At 45.0% G+C, this 19,800-nt stretch overlaps 1 protein-coding gene across 1 annotated transcript in view; it reads left to right on the top strand.

Moving 5' to 3' along the window:
• Positions 1 to 19,800, top strand: part of ccdc125 (coiled-coil domain containing 125) — a gene marked incomplete at its 5' end in the record, with an annotated part of 25,374 nt that continues 5,574 nt past the window's right edge. The window contains 9 exons of the mRNA XM_079516032.1: positions 1 to 4; positions 1,666 to 1,800; positions 9,235 to 9,465; positions 11,673 to 11,731; positions 12,459 to 12,545; positions 16,686 to 16,763; positions 18,409 to 18,494; positions 18,821 to 18,903; positions 19,066 to 19,181. Of these exons, the coding sequence (XP_079372158.1) occupies positions 1 to 4; positions 1,666 to 1,800; positions 9,235 to 9,465; positions 11,673 to 11,731; positions 12,459 to 12,545; positions 16,686 to 16,763; positions 18,409 to 18,494; positions 18,821 to 18,903; positions 19,066 to 19,181 (879 nt within the window). The remainder of the gene's footprint in view (positions 5 to 1,665; positions 1,801 to 9,234; positions 9,466 to 11,672; positions 11,732 to 12,458; positions 12,546 to 16,685; positions 16,764 to 18,408; positions 18,495 to 18,820; positions 18,904 to 19,065; positions 19,182 to 19,800) is intronic.

Genomic DNA, 19,800 nt, shown 5'->3' with positions numbered 1-19,800 from the left:
ATGAGTAAGCTATACTATGCCACCAAAATGTGGAACGCCCTACCAACAGTCATTAAGACATGCGAATCCCTTGACTCCTTCAAAACCGCTCTCAAAGGGCACCTACGGACGGCTGCAATTCGAAACTGGCCCCCGTAAAATCTGAACCCCCCACCCACCCCTTTTCCCCCTCACTGTATATGTTTCTTTTCCCTTTTTACCTCCTCTATGATGATTTCCTGTTTTGACTATATAGTTGTGTATATTCATAGTCTCTAATTGTTTTTATGAATTGAAAATGGTGGGCCCTATATTGTAAACAAGTGTAATGCTTTACAAAACAAACATTAATTTCTCTTCATTGTCAATGGCGTTTTTAAAACAAACATTGAACTAAAGACAAACCTGTGTATAGGATGGGCTAGCGCCCCTCAAAAATAAAATTAAACGTAAAATAAAAATCACACCTTTGTGAAGTGAGGGGCTATTTTTGAGGGGCGCTAGCCCCTCACTCATATGTCCAGCTTTGAGGGTCTGTGTAAACACAAACATTGAAGACAAAAGTATATGTGTAAACACAAACGATAGGGTTTTTAGGCAGGGGTATTCAACTTTACGCACACGCAGAACATTTGTGGGTTCTCAAAATGCATGTAATAATAATACCGTATCTCACAAAAGTGAGTACACTCCTCGCATTTCTGCAAATATTTCATTATATCTCTTCATGAGACAACACTGAAGAAATGACACTTTGATACAGTAGTAGTCAGTGTGTCAAGGACTTTTGGGTTGAACCTTATTGAACCTTTAAGAAGCCCCAGGGCAGCTGTGTTTCTTATCTCTACGGCAGCTGTGATGATAGTAAGCCAGCTAGCCTGGGGAGGTGTTTACAAGCCTGGGGAGGGTGATGCTATTTTGAGATAATTACCCCCTGTTGTAAATCGTTATTGTCTTGTCCTTTTTCCCCCTGCAAGGGGCTGGACTTAGGTCTCTATAACTAGAGAGAGTTGTGTTCTCCTGTGTGTGACACATGGCTGTTGGACGTTTCCATATGCAATTCAACTGTTGATACATTGAACTGTAAGTCTGTGTTCTCCATTGCGGTACCTCAATAATAATCACTCATTCCTCGAAACTCTGTTTGTCTCAACTTATTGTCTCTTCTCTTTACTGACTGAGTTCCTATAGCAGATTGCATGGACAAGTGTACAGCTTGGATATCAGTGTAGATTTGTATTTCCCCCTCAAAATAACAAAAAAACACAGCCATTAATTCCAAACTGCTGGCAACAAATGTGAGCACACCCTTAAAATGGAGTCTCACAGACAGTGCCCACTGCGAATGTGGGGACCCAATACAGACTGTGGAACACGTGCTGACCAGCTGCCCCACATACCGGCCACCGAATGGTGATCGTGGGTTAATTGACCTAGACAATGACACACTGGACTGGCTTGCTGCAACGGAGCTGAAGCTCTAAGGACATACGACAGAAGAAGACCCTTGTCCAAATTGGGCCCTAGTGTCAATATTTTTGTGTGACCACCATTACTTTCCAACACTGGAGGAGTGTTCGGGTCATTATCATGTTGGAATACTGCCCTGCGGCCCAGTTTCTGAAGGGAGGGGATCATACCTCAGCATCAAATGTGTTAACGTGGAGCGCATTGTTTTTCTTCCAGAGATCATGCAGGGGTGCAGGGACCAGGAGGAGGAAGGCGGGCAGCGCCCCCTGGTGGAGGACGACATGGCGGGAGGAGGAGACCTGGGCGACGGGACCGTCAGGCCGCCGGCGGCGCTGACGCCAGTCTGCAGCGGTAAGTACGCACATTTCTTACTTAACCCATTCTGGACGGGAACCCCTTTTGGTGTTTTAAGCATAATGTTATATAATACTTTAGCTGTTGAAATATAGCAGATCTACAAGCTCGTAGTGCGGCACTCGATCTGCCTTTTTTGGAAAATTGTGAAAACGTGCACATTTTTTAACATATATTACAATTACAATTTACAATTTAGGCATTTAGCAGGCGCTCTTAATCCAGAGCGACTTAAATTAAGCAAGAACAAAAAGCATGGCAATACATCACATACATGAAAAGTAGTTATCATGAAACATGCGTAAGCTAAGAACATAACAGTGGAGTATCTATATAATGAAACTATACTATACTATACTATACTATACTATACTATACTATACTATACTATACTATACTATACTATACTATATACTATTCTAGTGCTGTCTATGTAACATATGCTATAAGTCTGTATAAAATGCTATCTACAGTAAGTCTACATAAAGTGCTGGACAAGTGCTACGGGCCATGATGGAGTCTGGGTGGGTTTTCAGACTACGGCGGAAGATTGGGAGTGAGGCTGCAGTTCTGATTGTAATGGGAATTAAGTGCATTCCATAGTTTTGGAGCAAGAAGGGAGAAGAGTTTGGGACGTGTGGAGCGTTGTCCCGGCGTTTTTAGTGAAGGTACTTCCAGTTTCCCTACGTTGTCTGATCTGAGTGCGCGGGAGGGCCCCCCATATACTGCAAGATATGGGGGGGCCATGCCTTTGGTTGCTTTGAATGCCAGCATCAGAGTTTTGTATTCTGAATGAACACACTGAACATAACTTAACTCAAATCTTTGCTTCTGGGGGGTCCCTGGAACAACATATTTTCAGATGGTGGTCGGCGGCCAATTACATATATTTTTGGGGCCGTTGATATAAATGTAAAAAGAACCACCGCTCATCCGCTGAAAAGACTTTGGGCGGGAACCCCTTTTGGTGTTAGCATTATGTTATGCTTTAGCTATTGAAAAATAGCAGATCTACAAGCTCGGTGGCGCGCTACGAGCTTGTAGGTCTGCTATTTTTGAAAAATCGACTGACATAGAAACATAGCTTTTTCAGAAAACTGTCAGGATGTAGAAGACATTTTTAGAATCTGATCTCACGTCAAAATGAGTGAGGTGCTGGAGCCACAAAGGGAACATGAGAAAAATAAAGGGGAGCTCCGCACACTCAGATCTGCTGCACAATCAATGTATTTATTTAGCAAGCTTTCGGTCTACTGACCTTCTTCAGGCATCATGGGGTCGTTACTATGAAATATTGAGCACCACTGATATAGAAACACAGGTTTTTCAGAAAACTGTCATGATTTAGAAGATTTCTTTAAAAATGTTGACCGTCGGGCCTAAATGGGTTAAAGGAGAATTCCGTACTAAAAGGCTTTCTTACCTTTATTTGTAGTTGTTACGTCCCCACCAAAGAGGTCCAGGTGTTATTTGTAGTTGTTACGTCCCCACCAAAGAGGTCCAGGTGTTATTTGTAGTTGTTACGTCCCCACCAAAGAGGTCCAGGTGTTATTTGTAGTTGTTACGTCCCCACCAAAGAGGTCCAGGTGTTATTTGTAGTTGTTACGTCCTCACCAAAGAGGTCCAGGTGTTATTTGTAGTTGTTATGTCCTCACCAAAGAGGTCCAGGTGTTATTTGTAGTTGTTACGTCCTCACCAAAGAGGTCCAGGTGTTATTTGTAGTTGTTACGTCCTCACCAAAGAGGTCCAGGTGTTATTTGTAGTTGTTACGTCCCCACCAAAGAGGTCCAGGTGTTATTTGTAGTTGTTACGTCCCCACCAAAGAGGTCCAGGTGTTATTTGTAGTTGTTACGTCCTCACCAAAGAGGTCCAGGTGTTATTTGTAGTTGTTACGTCCTCACCAAAGAGGTCCAGGTGTTATTTGTAGTTGTTACGTCCCCACCAAAGAGGTCCAGGTGTTATTTGTAGTTGTTACGTCCCCACCAAAGAGGTCCAGGTGTTATTTGTAGTTGTTACGTCCCCACCAAAGAGGTCCAGGTGTTATTTGTAGTTGTTACATCCCCACCAAAGAGGTCCAGGTGTTATTTGTAGTTGTTACGTCCCCACCAAAGAGGTCCAGGTGTTATTTGTAGTTGTTACGTCCCCACCAAAGAGGTCCAGGTGTTATTTGTAGTTGTTACGTCCCCACCAAAGAGGTCCAGGTGTTATTTGTAGTTGTTACGTCCCCACCAAAGAGGTCCAGGTGTTATTTGTAGTTGTTACGTCCCCACCAAAGATGTCCAGGTGTTATTTGTAGTTGTTACGTCCCCACCAAAGAGGTCCAGGTGTTATTTGTAGTTGTTACGTCCCCACCAAAGAGGTCCAGGTGTTATTTGTAGTCGTTACGTCCCCACCAAAGAGGTCCAGGTGTTATTTTGTGCAAAAGCTCCTTATTGGCTATTTCCCCTACCATAAGCCCTAAATGAATTGCATTGAATTGAACGGGGCTATGGGGTGTTGTGCTAATTCGCTTATTTCCATCGCTCAAAATTATTATTTTTTTGTATATGTGACCACACGCGATATAGAGACTGCCATCGCGGGGGTGGCAACTGTCGAGGACAGCTGAAAAACTATTTTTTTTCGTCCTTTTTTATTTTTCTGTCTAAAATAATCTGAAGCTATATTATTATTCATGTCATGTTAGAGCAGGTCTGAAATAAATGTCAGAGCTGATATCGACATATAAATGTGAAATAAATGCTTAAACATGTCACTATGTCTAATGTTATAACCATTGGGTTAACCAATGCTAACTAGACATACGGCTTCCCTGCTAAAGTATGCAAATTCCGCTAAAATCCGCCTTTTTGTACACAATCGTTTTGGAAGATAATACTAGTCTTTTACTAACTGGCTAACAGAAATAGCACAGAAAGAAGTATTAACAACGATATTTTGTAAAAAGTGTGTTTATTTTGGTCCGCCTAAAGCTAATTCATGCTAATGTTCCAGCTGGGGGCACTGCTGACCACAACAATGGAAAATGCGGAAATGGCTTCCTATTTCCAATAGTAGAAGAAGAAGACTCGAATGAATGTATTGTAAACATTGTAACATTATGTCACCATAACGTGGTTATTATTAGTTGCTTTGGAATGTACCTGCCATGAAAATTAAGGTCATAATAACGCAGATCGCATCGATATGTAATATAGCGCGATAATGTACTTGTTTTAGCTACACGATTGATATCAATATATTAGCTAAATGTAGCTATCATTGCGGGGTTGCCAGTTTCTGCGAGAGAAATAAGCAACCCGGTATATGAAAACAAGCCCAAAATAAGCCAAAATAGCCGATCTACATGCATACAAACAACACAAATCTTGTGTCTGGCATAAATTATTTACAGATGGGGGTCTGCAGACAAATAATAATAATAACAGGCTAATGAAACAGATTAAGAGAAGAGCCAAGAGGGCACAATTTGTGCTGGGAGGGTTTGAGAGCAAACTGTCCTGTTGTCTGTTGGTTACTGTTTTTTTAATTATGTGTCCATAATCAACTACACTTTAAAAACAAGCCCAAATAATCAACTACACTTTATTTTTGTCAAATACATTTTTATTAACAGGTTATAAATTATTATAAAATTGGTACAGTAGGCCTATGCATTAGCAGACATGGCAACACTGCTGGTTGACTAATGGAGGAATGAAGGGAAAACAGCGCCCCCTAAAGTCACAGATCACTGAACTAAAGCTTAGAAGTCCATTTTCTCTGCTTGGTCTTTTTTCCACTACTCCTGCAAGACATTTTTCTATAAGCCATATCTCCAAAACTGGTGGGTCAAACTGAACAACCAATATGTCAATTTGAAGCTATGATTCCCTGCTTTCATATGACATGACAAAACGAAAATTCAAAAAAATCCAATGGCAGTCCTTCGATCAAATCTAGTCACATATATCCTCTCTTCATAATGTAAATAATATCCCAAGCGGCACACTTTACTACTTATTTTGATGGGAATAATTGAATTAGCACAACACCCCATAGCCCCATTCAATTCCCATTCAATTCAATGCAATTAATTGAGGGCTTATGGTAAGGGAAATAGAGTTTTTGCACAAAAAAACACCTGGACCTCTTTGGTGGGGACGTAACGACTACAAAGAAAGGTAAGAAAGCCTTCTAGCACGGAATTCTCCTTTAAGTAAAAGTGTCAATAATACTGCAGTGTAGAAATACTACAAATAATACTGTTAGAAGTAAGAGTCTGGAATTCAAAAATCTTTTTTTGAAAATAGCCGATCTATACAAGCTCACAATGCATCGTGTGACGCATTGTGAGTTTGTAGATCTGCTATTTTGAAATGGCTGAATTGTATATTGGGCTGAAGTGGTCGATAATGACAATGTATAGTTTATAACAGGAGTGGGCAACTGGCGGCCCGGGGGCCACATGCGGCCCCCACCTTCACTTAATGCGGCCCGCATGTTAATATCAGAATACTGATATAGTATTGATTTCAGCTGTTACAATTCCAAACCCGCTTTAATTACTTCATGACTAGTATTCAAATGTTATTGTCTTTTTGTGTAATGTAGTTATGTTAACAGTTCATAAAGTTAACATAAATGCACTATAACTAAATGCATTTGAAATTCAATAAAAAGGTTACTTTTCAGGATTCCAATTCAAAAATAGCACAAAAAAAAATCAGGTTTTCAATTAAAATATAGCGAAAATAGCTGATCTACAAGCTCAAGCTTGTAGATCGGTTATTTTTGCTACGACAGTAATATGCACTGTGGCCCTCCTGGAGTGAGTGTGGAAATATAGTGGCCCTCGCCATCGTCAAAGTTGCCCATCCCTGGTTTATAATAATAAACTAAATCTACAAAGTAACTAGTAACTAAAGTTGCTGAATGGTGCAAATCTTTAGCCCAACACTCCTTGGGCTAAAAACGGCCATAACCGCTTGCCCAAATATGCTGACCTCATCACATTTGTCAAGACGGCGATGGCCATTTTTAGGCCAAGGAGTGTTTTTTTTTTTTTTGCAAAAATAATGCTTGGAATGGATTCAGCATCATGAAAACCCCCCACATGCTACTTAAAGCATGATGAAATGTTGATGTTTTTGCCTTATGGAAATAATTAGGATGTTACACTGAGCAAAAAGCATGGAATACGGATGTGTATATTACAGGAAACTCCCGTTAAACTTTCCAACAAACTCCGGTAAACTCCCGAATTGTACCATCACACCTGTATATTACCGTATATTAAAGGAGCATTCAGTGATTTGGGTGATTTGGAAAACCACCCAGTCCGCCCCGGTAACAAAATGTGCACATGCACGCTCTACAGTGGGGGGAAATGCAACAGGCCAACAGCATGTGCACCAAGGCCCGCCCACACTCGATCATGATTGGAGGAAGGCCCCTCTCATCCTGATTGGATGAAGGCTTTGCCACCCGCCACCAAAACTGAAACTAGGGTTTTTTGACCCCAGGGGCTCACTGGGGACAGGGAGGAACTCCTTATATGGTCAGCACACTCTATAGTAGGGAGGATTATCCAGAAAAAAAGAAAAAACGTGATATTTGAATTAAGTCAAATCACTGAATATACCTTTAACTGTATTTGCTGCTAAACTTGAGGTTTACGGGCAAAATACAGTGCCCATAATTGCCCGTTAACTCCTCTTTTCACGCTGTGTTACATATTATGCTAATAACTCAAATTGCTCAACGTGCAACTTTTAGCAACCAAGCTTAATCTCATCTTCTAAACCTATAAATGACATTTGAATCATACAAGTTTATACTAACCAACATTTCTGGGTTCATGAACATTCCAGTAGACCAGTGGTTCCCAAAGTGGGGTCCGGGGACCCCCAGGGGTACCTGAGGGAGTTCCAGGGGGTACCCAGCTACCCAGACAGTTTGGAACCAAATGGACCCTTTTCGGTATGTAACTCTGAGAGTGTACAAATTAAACCAAATGGACCCTAACAGGTCCATTTGGTTCCATTTGTACACTCCCAGAGTTAAATTAACATTGATTTTACAATGGGGGGGGGTGTCCCAGAGATAGAAATTTCATTAAATGGGGGTCCGTAGACTAATGCATGTCAAACTGGGGGTCCTTGAAATTAAATGGGTTGAAAATCACTGCTAGAGACATAAAAATCTTCTTTTATTGGGTTCCCTGGCATATCTTCTCAAATGGGGGGTCCGCGGGCTATTTAGTGTCAATTTGGGGGTCCTTGACATGAAAAAGTTTGGGAACCACTGCAGTAGACTACTTGGGTGATGCCAGCATAGAGGTCATTGCAGTAGAGTAGTAGACTACTTGGGTGATGCCGGTGTAGAGGTCATTGCAGTAGAGTAGTAGACTACTTGGGCGATGCTGGCATAGAGGTCATTGCAGTAGAGTAGTAGACTACTTGGGTGATGCCGGTGTAGAGGTCATTGCAGTAGAGTAGTAGACTACTTGGGCGATGCCGGCGTAGAGGTCATTGCAGTAGAGTACTAGACTACTTGGGTGATGCCGGTGTAGAGGTCATTGCAGTAGAGTAGTAGACTACTTGGGTGATGCCGGCATAGAGGTCATTGCAGTAGAGTAGTAGACTACTTGGGTGATGCCGGCGTAGAGGTCATTGCAGTAGAGCAGTAGACTACTTGGGTGATGCCAGCATAGAGGTCATTGCAGTAGAGCAGTAGACTACTTGGGTGATGCCGGTGTAGAGGTCATTGCAGTAGAGTAGTAGACTACTTGGGTGATGCCGGTGTAGAGGTCATTGCAGTAGAGTAGTAGACTACTTGGGTGATGCCAGCATAGAGGTCATTGCAGTAGAGTAGTAGACTACTTGGGTGATGCCGGCGTAGAGGTCATTGCAGTAGAGCAGTAGACTACTTGGGTGATGCCGGTGTAGAGGTCATTGCAGTAGAGTAGTAGACTACTTGGGTGATGCCAGCATAGAGGTCATTGCAGTAGAGTAGTAGACTACTTGGGTGATGCCGGTGTAGAGGTCATTGCAGTAGAGTAGTAGACTACTTGGGTGATGTCGGTGTAGAGGTCATTGCAGTAGAGTAGTAGACTACTTGGGTGATGCCGGTGTAGAGGTCATTGCAGTAGAGTACTAGACTACTTGGGTGATGTCGGTGTAGAGGTCATTGCAGTAGAGTAGTAGACTACTTGGGTGATGTCGGTGTAGAGGTCATTGCAGTAGAGTACTAGACTACTTGGGTGATGCCGGTGTAGAGGTCATTGCAGTAGAGTACTAGACTACTTGGGTGATGTCGGTGTAGAGGTCATTGCAGTAGAGTAGTAGACTACTTGGGTGATGCCGGCATAGAGGTCATTGCAGTAGAGTAGTAGACTACTTGGGTGATGTGAGTAGTAATAAAGGTATATGTACTCTTGTTACTTTCCAGCGCTGCCAGTGAGCGCCGCCGTCACGCAGAGCAGGAGCCACGCCCCCAGTGGGGCAGAGGATCTGGCCCCGCCCCCAGCGGGGGGGCCCCTGAAGCGGGGGAGCCTGCAGGGGGGGAGCCCCCCCTCGAGGGCCCCCTCCTCCTCCTCCTCCTCTAACGGACTGTACAGTCGACTCCCGCCGGAGGGGGAGAGGATGGGGGGCGCCCCCTGGAGGAGACTGACGCGCACACGTAAGATCACACCCGGCCCACCACGAGTATACATACACCTCAAACTAGTGTTGGTTTCGTCGACTAATACTATGACAAAAAAGTCGACTACCTTTTTTCCACTAACGAAAACTAAACGGAAACTACGTGAAAACGAACCTAGGTGATGACTAAAACTAAGACTAAATATGTTGACAAATTTGTCAACAAATACAAACTAGACTAAAATGTTAGGAAGGGGCTAGTGCACAAGAGATCCAGTATAAGTCATTTTTACACTTCATGGTTGTATGATGAAAATAGCCGATCTACAAGCTCGGCTATTTTCACCAAGTGTAAAATCAGTCATTACGACGGCATCAAGGCCCGACAAAATACATTTTAGTCGACTGAATCAACTTTAGATTTAGTCTACTAAAATCTTATATTTAGTCGACTAAAACACTAAAACATTCCAGGTGACTAAAATGTGACTAAAACTAAATCTACAGTTGATTTAGTCGACTAAAATGTATTTTGGCCGTTGTATGCCGTTGCCCTGTTTTTACACACAACGCGTCGCAGCGCGACGTGTTGTGAGCTTGTAGATTGGCTATTACACTTGCAACCAAGTGTAAAATGACTTATACTGGATGTCTTCTCCACTAGTCCCTTCTTAACATTTTCTAGTTTTTATTTGTTGACGAAATTGTCAGTATATTTGGTCTTAGTTTTAGTCACCATAGCTTAGTTTTCATATAGTTTCCGTTTGGTTTTCGCCAGTGGAAAAAGGTAGTCGACGAACATTTTTTGTCTTAGTTTTAGTCGACGAAAACAACAGGCTCTGGCCCAGGCCACCTACGTACGTGGTGTTAGTGCCTGTGAAAACAACAGGCTCTGGCCCAGGCCACTTACGTACGTGGTGTTAGTGCCTGTGAGAACACAGCATCAGTGCTGTGGTCAGTGTGTTCCGTGTGCTCTGTTGACTCACACTGTTGACTTTGGTGGGAGAGGAGAGGCCAGCAGACAAAAGGCCACACATCTGTCACACACGGACGGACGCGCACGCACGCACGCACGTACGCGTGCACGCACACCACGCACGCTTCCTTTCCATGTCCCTTCTAGTTATTATTAAGTACGGCCAGTTGTAAACAGTTAAAGAACAGCTGACACATAAAGCCCAAGGCTTGTTTCCAAAGGGTCTCACATCACCATGTGTCCATATAATGTTGATATTATAGCTTGTTTCCAAAGGGTCTCACATCACCATGTGTCCATATAATGTTGATATTATAGCTTGTTTCCAAAGGGTCTCACATCACCATGTGTCCATATAATGTTAATATTATAGCTTGTTTCCAAAGGGTCTCACATCACCATGTGTCCATATAATGTTGATATAATAGCTTGTTTCCAAAGGGTCTCACATCACCATGTGTCTATATAATGTTAATATTATAGCTTGTTTCCAAAGGGTCTCACATCACCATGTGTCCATATAATGTTGATATTATAGCTTGTTTCCAAAGGGTCTCACATCACCATGTGTCCATATAATGTTAATATTATAGCTTGTTTCCAAAGGGTCTCACATCACCATGTGTCCATATAATGTTAATATTATAGCTTGTTTCCAAAGGGTCTCACATCACCATGTGTCCATATAATGTTGATATTATAGCTTGTTTCCAAAGGGTCTCACATCACCATGTGTCCATATAATGTTGATATTATAGCTTGTTTCCAAAGGGTCTCACATCACCATGTGTCCATATAATGTTGATATTATAGCTTGTTTCCCAAAGGGTCTCACATCACCATGTGTCCATATAATGTTGATATTATAGCTTGTTTCCCAAAGGGTCTCACATCACCAGCGGCGGTGGCTCAGGGGTAGAGTGGCCGGATGGTAACCACAAGGTTCCCAGTTCAAACCCGGGCTCCCCCAGAGTTAGTGTCGAAGTGTCCTTGAGCAAGTCTCTGAACCCCTAATTGCTCCTGATGTGCTGGTTGGTGCCTTGCATGGTTTCTTCCGCCATCGGTGTGTGAATGTGTGTGTGAATGGGTGAATGTAATTCATGAATGTAAAGCGCCTTGGATAAAGGCGCTATATAAATGCACCATTTACCATATATCCATATAATGATGATATTATAGCTTGTTTCCAAAGGGTCTCACATCACCCTGTATCCATATAATGTTGATATTGTCCAGTGTTGTGTTAACGTGTGTCCTCCGTCATGTAGAGTCCACGGCTGACCTCTCAAAGGACGAGCTGAGGACAAGACTCCAGGAAGTGACCGAGGTACGGAAAGCCCCCACCCCCCCCCCCCCCCCATTCCCTCTCAGCTTGCTGTACACTATCAAAATAAAGGCAGAAATAGCCCCCAGAATAGCTAAAAAACAAAACAAAATAAAAACACAAGTACAGTGCAACTCAGGTCATCTAAGTCAGTGGTTCACAAACTGTTTCATGTCAAGGACCCCCAAATTGACACTAATTAGCGCGCGGACCCCCGTTTGAAAAGATATGCCAGGGACCCCCATAAGAGAAGATTTGTACGGCTCTAGCAGTGATTCTCAACCAGTTTAATTTCAAGGACCCCCAGTTTGACATGCATTAGGCTACGGACCCCCATTTTATGGCATTACTATCTCCGGGACCCCCAATTTTATATTGTAAAATCAATTTAACTCTGAGAGTGTACACATGGAACCAAATGGACCCTAAATGGTTCCATGTACACTCTCTGAGTTTCCAACCCATAAGGGTCCATTTAGTTCCTATTAAACTTCCTAACTATCATTTAGCTGGGGACCCCCTGGAACTCCACCAAGGACCCCTAGGGGGTCCCCGGACCCCAATTTGAGAAACCCTGGCCTAGTTTGACCTCCGAGGCAAAGCCGTCAAGTGGTTTAACGGTCCGTTTGTCTAGGCAAATATTTGACTTGTTCTCGGTGGCCTTCCCTGTGTGTGTGTGTGTGTGTGTGTGTGTGTGTGTGTGTGTGCGTGTGCGCGCGCGTCACTGCAGGAGTCTGAGCTCCTGCGCTGTGAGCTGGAAGTGACGCGGCGTTACCTGGAGGGCAAATACGAGGCTCTGAAAATACTCCAGGGACAGGTGACCACACACACACACACACACACACACACACACACACACACACACACACACACACACACACACACACACACACAGCGGCTCAGGGGTAGCTGGTAGAACTGTAGCTGAACGGTAGAACGGCCGGACGGGAAAAGGGCGAGGTTCCCGGTTCGATCCCGAGCTCCCCCAGAGATAGTGTCCTTGAGCAAGACTCCCCGATTGACTGCTGTCCACTTTCACCCTGGCCTCTGTACAGTGTCTTTTTGGGGGCGTGCCATTTATAGATAAATCTACAAGCCATTATCTTGTCATGAAGTGCAAATGTTTCTAAGCAATGAATCATTGACATGACTATTGACTACCAGTCCTTCTAAGGAGGAAACCTGTACTAATCCAAACAAACGAGAGTCCCACAGTGGAGCCAAAAGCATAATACCGGTAAGGGATATTTCACTTAAAAAAAAAGAACATTTGATCATTTCATCGTCTACTCAACACCTTAGACAGTGTTTTAAGTTTCTTGATTCAGTATTTACTAGATATTTGATGTCCAGTTTAGCTGCCCCGCCCCCGCCCCCTTCCTATACAAACCCATTGTAACTTCAAACTCCATTTTAAAAGGGGGAGGCGTCATAAGGCGTCCTGTGGCACTGAGTGAGTTAACACTTTAATTGCCCGGGGTTATTTAATCCATTAAATTATAGCGCACCGGTCGATTTATAGCAACGGAGCACTTTTACCGACGGACCGGATGTTGTTCCGGATGTGGCTGTAGCAGCTAAAAGTAGCCAAAACACTCTCGATGCGATCGACAACAACGGGAGGTAAGAATAAATCTATCGCGACTAGCGACTGGACAGCGGAGGGCCGTCCAACACAGGATATTTTTTTTAAATTAGACGGGATGATTTAGATCGCGAGTGGCGGGGGTAACTTCAAACATTTTAATCATTGAAGACACGAGTCCTTTTTTCTGGTGATTGATATTGTCCTTCTAATACAGTACGTGAGGGGGCGTGGTTTTTCATTCACTGTTTTCATTTATTTTTAATAATTCTTCTAGATTTTTTTCGTGTCCTTCGTGTCCTGGAGGAGGTTCATTTCCAAACAGAATTATTAAAAATAAAATAAAACAGTAAATAAAAAAACACGCCCCCCTCACGTATTAGAAGGACAATATCAATGACCAGAAAATAGGACGGGTGTTTTTGATGAATCCTATCATGGTTAACAGTTCCTTTAATATTATTTTATTGGTAAAAAGGTCAATTGCCTTCCGTTTGTTAGAAAAGGACCTAGTAATATATACTGGTTCTGTTCAGAATTTATTGTCTCCCTTTCCACAAAACAATAGAAAATGCTCGATAGTGGGCTTGATAAGAACCTGGATCGATAAGCCTGATCGATAAGCCTGATCGATAAGCCTGATCGATAAGCCTGATCGATAAGCCTGATCGATAAGGTGATCGATAAGCCTGATCGATAAGCCTGATCGATAAGCCTGATCGATAAGGTGATCGATAAGCCTGATCGATAAGCCTGATCGATAAGCCTGATCGATATCAATAAACATTAACAAGCTCTATCCCTAGTTGTGGTGAGCTAAAGCTTCAGTGTAAATCCAGCTCTATGTCTGTTGTCCCATGTCTGTTGTCCCATGTCTGTTGTCCCATGTCTGTTGTCCCATGTCTGTTGTCCCATGTCTGTTGTCCCATGTCTGTCTGTTGTCCCATGTCTGTTGTCCCATGTCTGTTGTCCCATGTCTGTTGTCCCATGTCTGTCTGTTGTCCCATGTCTGTTGTCCCATGTCTGTTGTCCCATGTCTGTTGTCCCATGTCTGTCTGTTGTCCCATGTCTGTTGTCCCATGTCTGTTGTCCCATGTCTGTTGTCCCATGTCTGTCTGTTGTCCCATGTCTGTCTGTTGTCCCATGTCTGTTGTCCCATGTCTGTTGTCCCATGCCTGTTGTCCCATGTCTGTTGTCCCATGTCTGTCTGTTGTCCCATGTCTGTTGTCCCATGTCTGTTGTCCCATGTCTGTCTGTTGTCCCATGTCTGTTGTCCCATGTCTGTTGTCCCATGTCTGTTGTCCCATGTCTGTTGTCTCATGTCTGTTGTCTCATGTCTGTTGTCCCATGTCTGTTGTCCCATGTCTGTTGTCCCATGCCTGTTGTCCCATGCCTGTTGTCCCATGTCTGTTGTCCCATGTCTGTTGTCCCATGTCTGTTGTCCCATGTCTGTTGTCCCATGCCTGTTGTCCCATGTCTGTTGTCCCATGTCTGTTGTCCCATGTCTGTTGTCCCATGCCTGTTGTCCCATGTCTGTTGTCCCATGTCTGTTGTCCCCTGTCTGTTGTCCCCTGTCTGTTGTCCCGTGTCTGTGTCCCATGTCTGTTGTCCCATGTCTGTTGTCCCATGCCTGTTGTCCCATGTCTGTTGTCCCATGTCTGTTGTCTGTTGTCCCATGTCTGTTGTCACATGCCTGTTGTCCCATGTCTGTTGTCCCATGTCTGTTGTCCCATGTCTGTTGTCCCATGTCTGTTGTCCCATGTCTGTTGTCCCATGTCTGTTGTCCCATGTCTGTTGTCCCATGTCTGTCTGTTGTCCCATGTCTGTTGTCCCATGTCTGTTGTCCCATGTCTGTTGTCCCATGTCTGTCTGTTGTCCCATGTCTGTTGTCCCATGTCTGTTGTCCCATGTCTGTTGTCCCATGTCTGTCTGTTGTCCCATGTCTGTTGTCCCATGTCTGTTGTCCCATGTCTGTTGTCCCATGTCTGTCTGTTGTCCCATGTCTGTTGTCCCATGTCTGTTGTCCCATGTCTGTTGTCCCATGCCTGTTGTCCCATGTCTGTTGTCCCATGTCTGTCTGTTGTCCCATGTCTGTTGTCCCATGTCTGTTGTCCCATGTCTGTCTGTTGTCCCATGTCTGTTGTCCCATGTCTGTTGTCCCATGTCTGTTGTCCCATGTCTGTTGTCCCATGTCTGTTGTCTCATGTCTGTTGTCTCATGTCTGTTGTCCCATGTCTGTTGTCCCATGTCTGTTGTCCCATGCCTGTTGTCCCATGCCTGTTGTCCCATGTCTGTTGTCCCATGTCTGTTGTCCCATGTCTGTTGTCCCATGTCTGTTGTCCCATGCCTGTTGTCCCATGTCTGTTGTCCCATGTCTGTTGTCCCATGTCTGTTGTCCCATGCCTGTTGTCCCATGTCTGTTGTCCCATGTCTGTTGTCCCCTGTCTGTTGTCCCCTGTCTGTTGTCCCGTGTCTGTGTCCCATGTCTGTTGTCCCATGTCTGTTGTCCCATGCCTGTTGTCCCATGTCTGTTGTCCCATGTCTGTTGTCTGTTGTCCCATGTCTGTTGTCACATGCCTGTTGTCCCATGTCTGTTGTCCCATGTCTGTTGTCCCATTCCTGCTGTCTCATGTCTGTTGTCCCATGTCTGTTGTCCCATGTCTGTTGTCCCATGTCTGTTGTCCCATGCCTGTTGTCCCATGCCTGTTGTCCCATGCCTGTTGTCCCATGTCTGTTGTCCCATGTCTGTTGTCCCATGTCTGTTGTCCCATGCCTGTTGTCCCATGTCTGTTGTCCCATGTCTGTTGTCTGTTGTCCCATGTCTGTTGTCCCATGTCTGTTGTCCCATGCCTGTTGTCCCATGTCTGTTGTCCCATTCCTGCTGTCCCATGTCTGTTGTCCCATGTCTGTTGTCCCATGTCTGTTGTCCCATGTCTGTTGTCCCATGTCTGTTGTCCCATGCCTGTTGTCCCATGTCTGTTGTCCCATGTCTGTTGTCCCATGTCTGTTGTCCCATGTCTGTTGTCCCATGTATGTTGTCCCATGTCTGTTGTCCCATGTCTGTTGTCCCATGTCTGTTGTCCCATGTCTGTTGTCCCATGTCTGTTGTCTCATGTCTGTTGTCCCATGTCTGTTGTCCCATGTCTGTTGTCCTATCCTGTTTACGGTCTTGATACCGGAAGGTCGCCAGTTCGAATCAGCTGTCCGACACGTTAAAATTACCACCGCTGAAGTGCCCTTGAGCAAGGCATTGAACCACTACCATGAAATGTTCTATGAGCAGGGCCTGGCTGGAAACAAGTTCTTGAGCTTAGCCCAGATACCCTGGGTAAATATAGTAACTTTGCTTTTTGCTTTTTGCTTTGTTTGCAGGCCATCCTTGACAAAGCCACCGGTCACACCAAGAACCTTCTGCAGAAGAGTGAAGAGAGAGCCAAGGCTTTGGAGAAGGTCAGTGAGGCGCCATATACTTTATTTTTAATTTTTTTAAGGGGCGCTAGCCCCTCCTATATACAGCTTTTGTCCCCACACGTCTCAAGATTTTCCATTGACAATGAAGGGGGGGGGGGGGGGGGGGGGTCACCATTTGCACAAAGCCGGCACCGCTTCCATGCTCGCGAATGTGACACATGTCACATGACATGACTATAGAGACGAAGCAGTTCCCTGGATTGGCTATTGAAAAACAGCAGATCTACAAGCTCATAGCACGGCACTCGGTGTAGATCTGCTATTTTTGAAAAATCGTGAAGATGTGGTGCAAATCTTTGAATACATATTCTTTCAGAGCGAACGATTTGAACTCAAATTGTCAAATCTTTGCTTCTGGGTCCCTGGAACAACATATCTTCAGATGGGGGGGGTCGACGGCCAATTTCATATAGTTTCTGGGGTCCTTGACATGAAATATTGAGCACTACTGACATAGAAACACAGGTTTTTCAGAAAACTGTCAGGGTTTAGAAGACATTTTTTAAATTTCGATGTCAGGCCTGGGTTAATAAAAGTGTACCGCAGGTGAGACTCATGCACCTCCAGGGCTGTTCAAACTCTAGGGTCTGGGCGTGTTGTTTACATTAGCATGCCTTCGTCAGTCTCTGGCTAACAGCCCTGGGGCTAACGTTTAACTGTTGAAGTGACAGCATCCTCCAGACACAGCTGACACTGTGTGCAGTCATTAGAAGTAGGATTCACAGGGGTTGGTGAAAGGGCCTTTCTGTGTGGAGTTTGCATGTTCTCCCCGTGTCCCCTAGGGTAGGTACCCTCACATGTTCTCCCCGTGTCCCCTAGAGGGTATGTACCCTCACATGCTCTCCCCGTGTCCCCTAGGGTAGGCACCCTCACATGTTCTCCCCGTGTCCCCTAGGGTAGGCACCCTCACATGCTCTCCCCGTGTCCCCTAGGGTAGGCACCCTCACATGTTCTCCCCGTGTCCCCTAGGGTAGGTAGGTACCCTCACATGTTCTCCCCGTGTCCCCTAGGGTAGGCACCCTCACATGTTCTCCCCGTGTCCCCTAGGGTAGGTACCCTCACATGTTCTCCCCGTGTCCCCTAGGGTAGGTACCCTCACATGTTCTCCCCGTGTCCCCTAGGGTAGGTACCCTCACATGTTCTCCCCGTGTCCCCTAGGGTAGGTACCCTCACATGTTCTCCCCGTGTCCCCTAGGGTAGGTACCCTCACATGTTCTCCCCGTGTCCCCTAGGGTAGGCACCCTCACATGTTCTCCCTGTGTCCCCTAGAGGGTATGTACCCTCACATGTTCTCCCCGTGTCCCCTAGGGTAGGTACCCTCACATGTTCTCCCCGTATCCTCTAGGGTAGGTACCCTCACAAAAAACATGCAGTAATCCTGGTCTCTAAACTGCCTCCCCCTGGCCAGCCGGGCGCCTGATGGAGGGGAAAGGAACTGGTTGGAATAACGTGTTCCTTCCACGGGCTACGTCCAACCAGGGAAGGACACTTCCCTGGTTGGACGTATATCAACGTATCCTGGCATCCGATACTTTTCCGATACCGATACAGTATCGGGACATCTCTAGTTGAAAAGCACTGATCTGTGGCGTTCCTTTGACTCGCCTTCTCCTTGTCCTTCTAGGAGGTGAACGGCTTGCAGTGGGAGGTCACCTTCAACCAGGTGCAGATGAAGAACTTTGAGCAGTCCTGGCAGCAGAAATATGACAGGTGGGAGTTTATTTATCATGGTTTACACCCCAGTGATGTTTTTGGCAGCAATTTTTTATTTTAGTTTTAGTCATAGTCTTTTGAATAGTTTTACTTTAGTTTTAGTCACATTTTAGGAATGTCTAGTTTTAGTCGACTAAATATCATAAGATTTTTGTCGACTAAATCTACGGCTGATTTTGTCGACTAAAATGTATTTTGGCGGGCATTGATGCCGTCGTAATGACTGATTTTACACACAGCTTGTAGATCTGCTATTTTAAGCATGCAACCAAGTGTAAAATGAGTGTGTGTGTGCGTGTGCGTGTGCGTGTGCGTGCGTGCAGGGTTTGCACGGAGAACAGGGCTTTGAGTGACAGTCTCGGGGGGAGAGTGAGGGAGGTGCAGGAGCTGAGAGCAGAGAATGCGGGTAAGTTCTTCATTACATCACAAACATTGTGAAATAGAATTATGAGCATTGTTAACAATCTTCTCTTTTTGGGAGTCCTCCCTGACACAGATTAATTTGTGCGTGTGCATGTGTGTGTGTGTGTGTGTGTGTGTGTGTGTGCGTGTGCGTGCGTGCGTGCAGCTCTGAATCAGCAGTGTCTGGAGCTTCTGTCCATGCTGAGCGTCAGAGAGAAGAAAGCCTTTCAGGGAAGCACAGTGCCACCATGTGGCAGAGGACGAGAGGTGACCGCCCTGGAGGTGGGTGTGTGTGTGTGTGTGCGTGTGCGTGTGCGCGTGCGTGCGTGCGTGCGTGCGTGCGTGCGTACGTGCGTGCGTGCGTGCGTGCGTGCGTGCATACGTACGTGCGTGCGTGCGTGCGTGCGTGCGTGCGTGCGTGCGTGCGTGCGTGCGTGCGTGCGTGCGTGCGTGCGTGCGTGCGTGCATAGAGAGAGAGAGACCAGCGAAATCAGCAGATCTATAAATCTCACAATGCGTGGCAACACTGTACGTTGTGGGCTTATAGCTCGGCTATTTCCCATATTTCTGCACAAGTATGAAATAATTTAATCAGACTAATGTTTTTAGTTCACGGTGATTCTTAAACGATAATTTTGTTAAAGACCCAGAAAGAAACTATTTGAAATATCGAAGCCGTATATATCGACAGAATAATTGCCAAGTGGATGATCGACATTTGCAGCTATAATTTAACACTTTTTGACGCTAAAGACGTGTCCTCACGTCTTCATAATTACACACAGAGGATGCCTAGGACAGTGGTTCCCAGAGAGAGTTCCAGGGGGTCCCCACTCCCCAGCTAAATGATAGTTTGGAACCAAATGGACGCTTATGGGTCTGTAACTCAGAGAGTGTACAG

This window comes from Electrona antarctica (assembly GCF_951216825.1).
Source record: "Electrona antarctica genome assembly, chromosome: 12".
NCBI lineage: Eukaryota > Metazoa > Chordata > Actinopteri > Myctophiformes > Myctophidae > Electrona > Electrona antarctica.
Note: the sequence above shows the minus strand (reverse complement) of the source record. Positions and strands in the feature narration are given on the sequence as shown.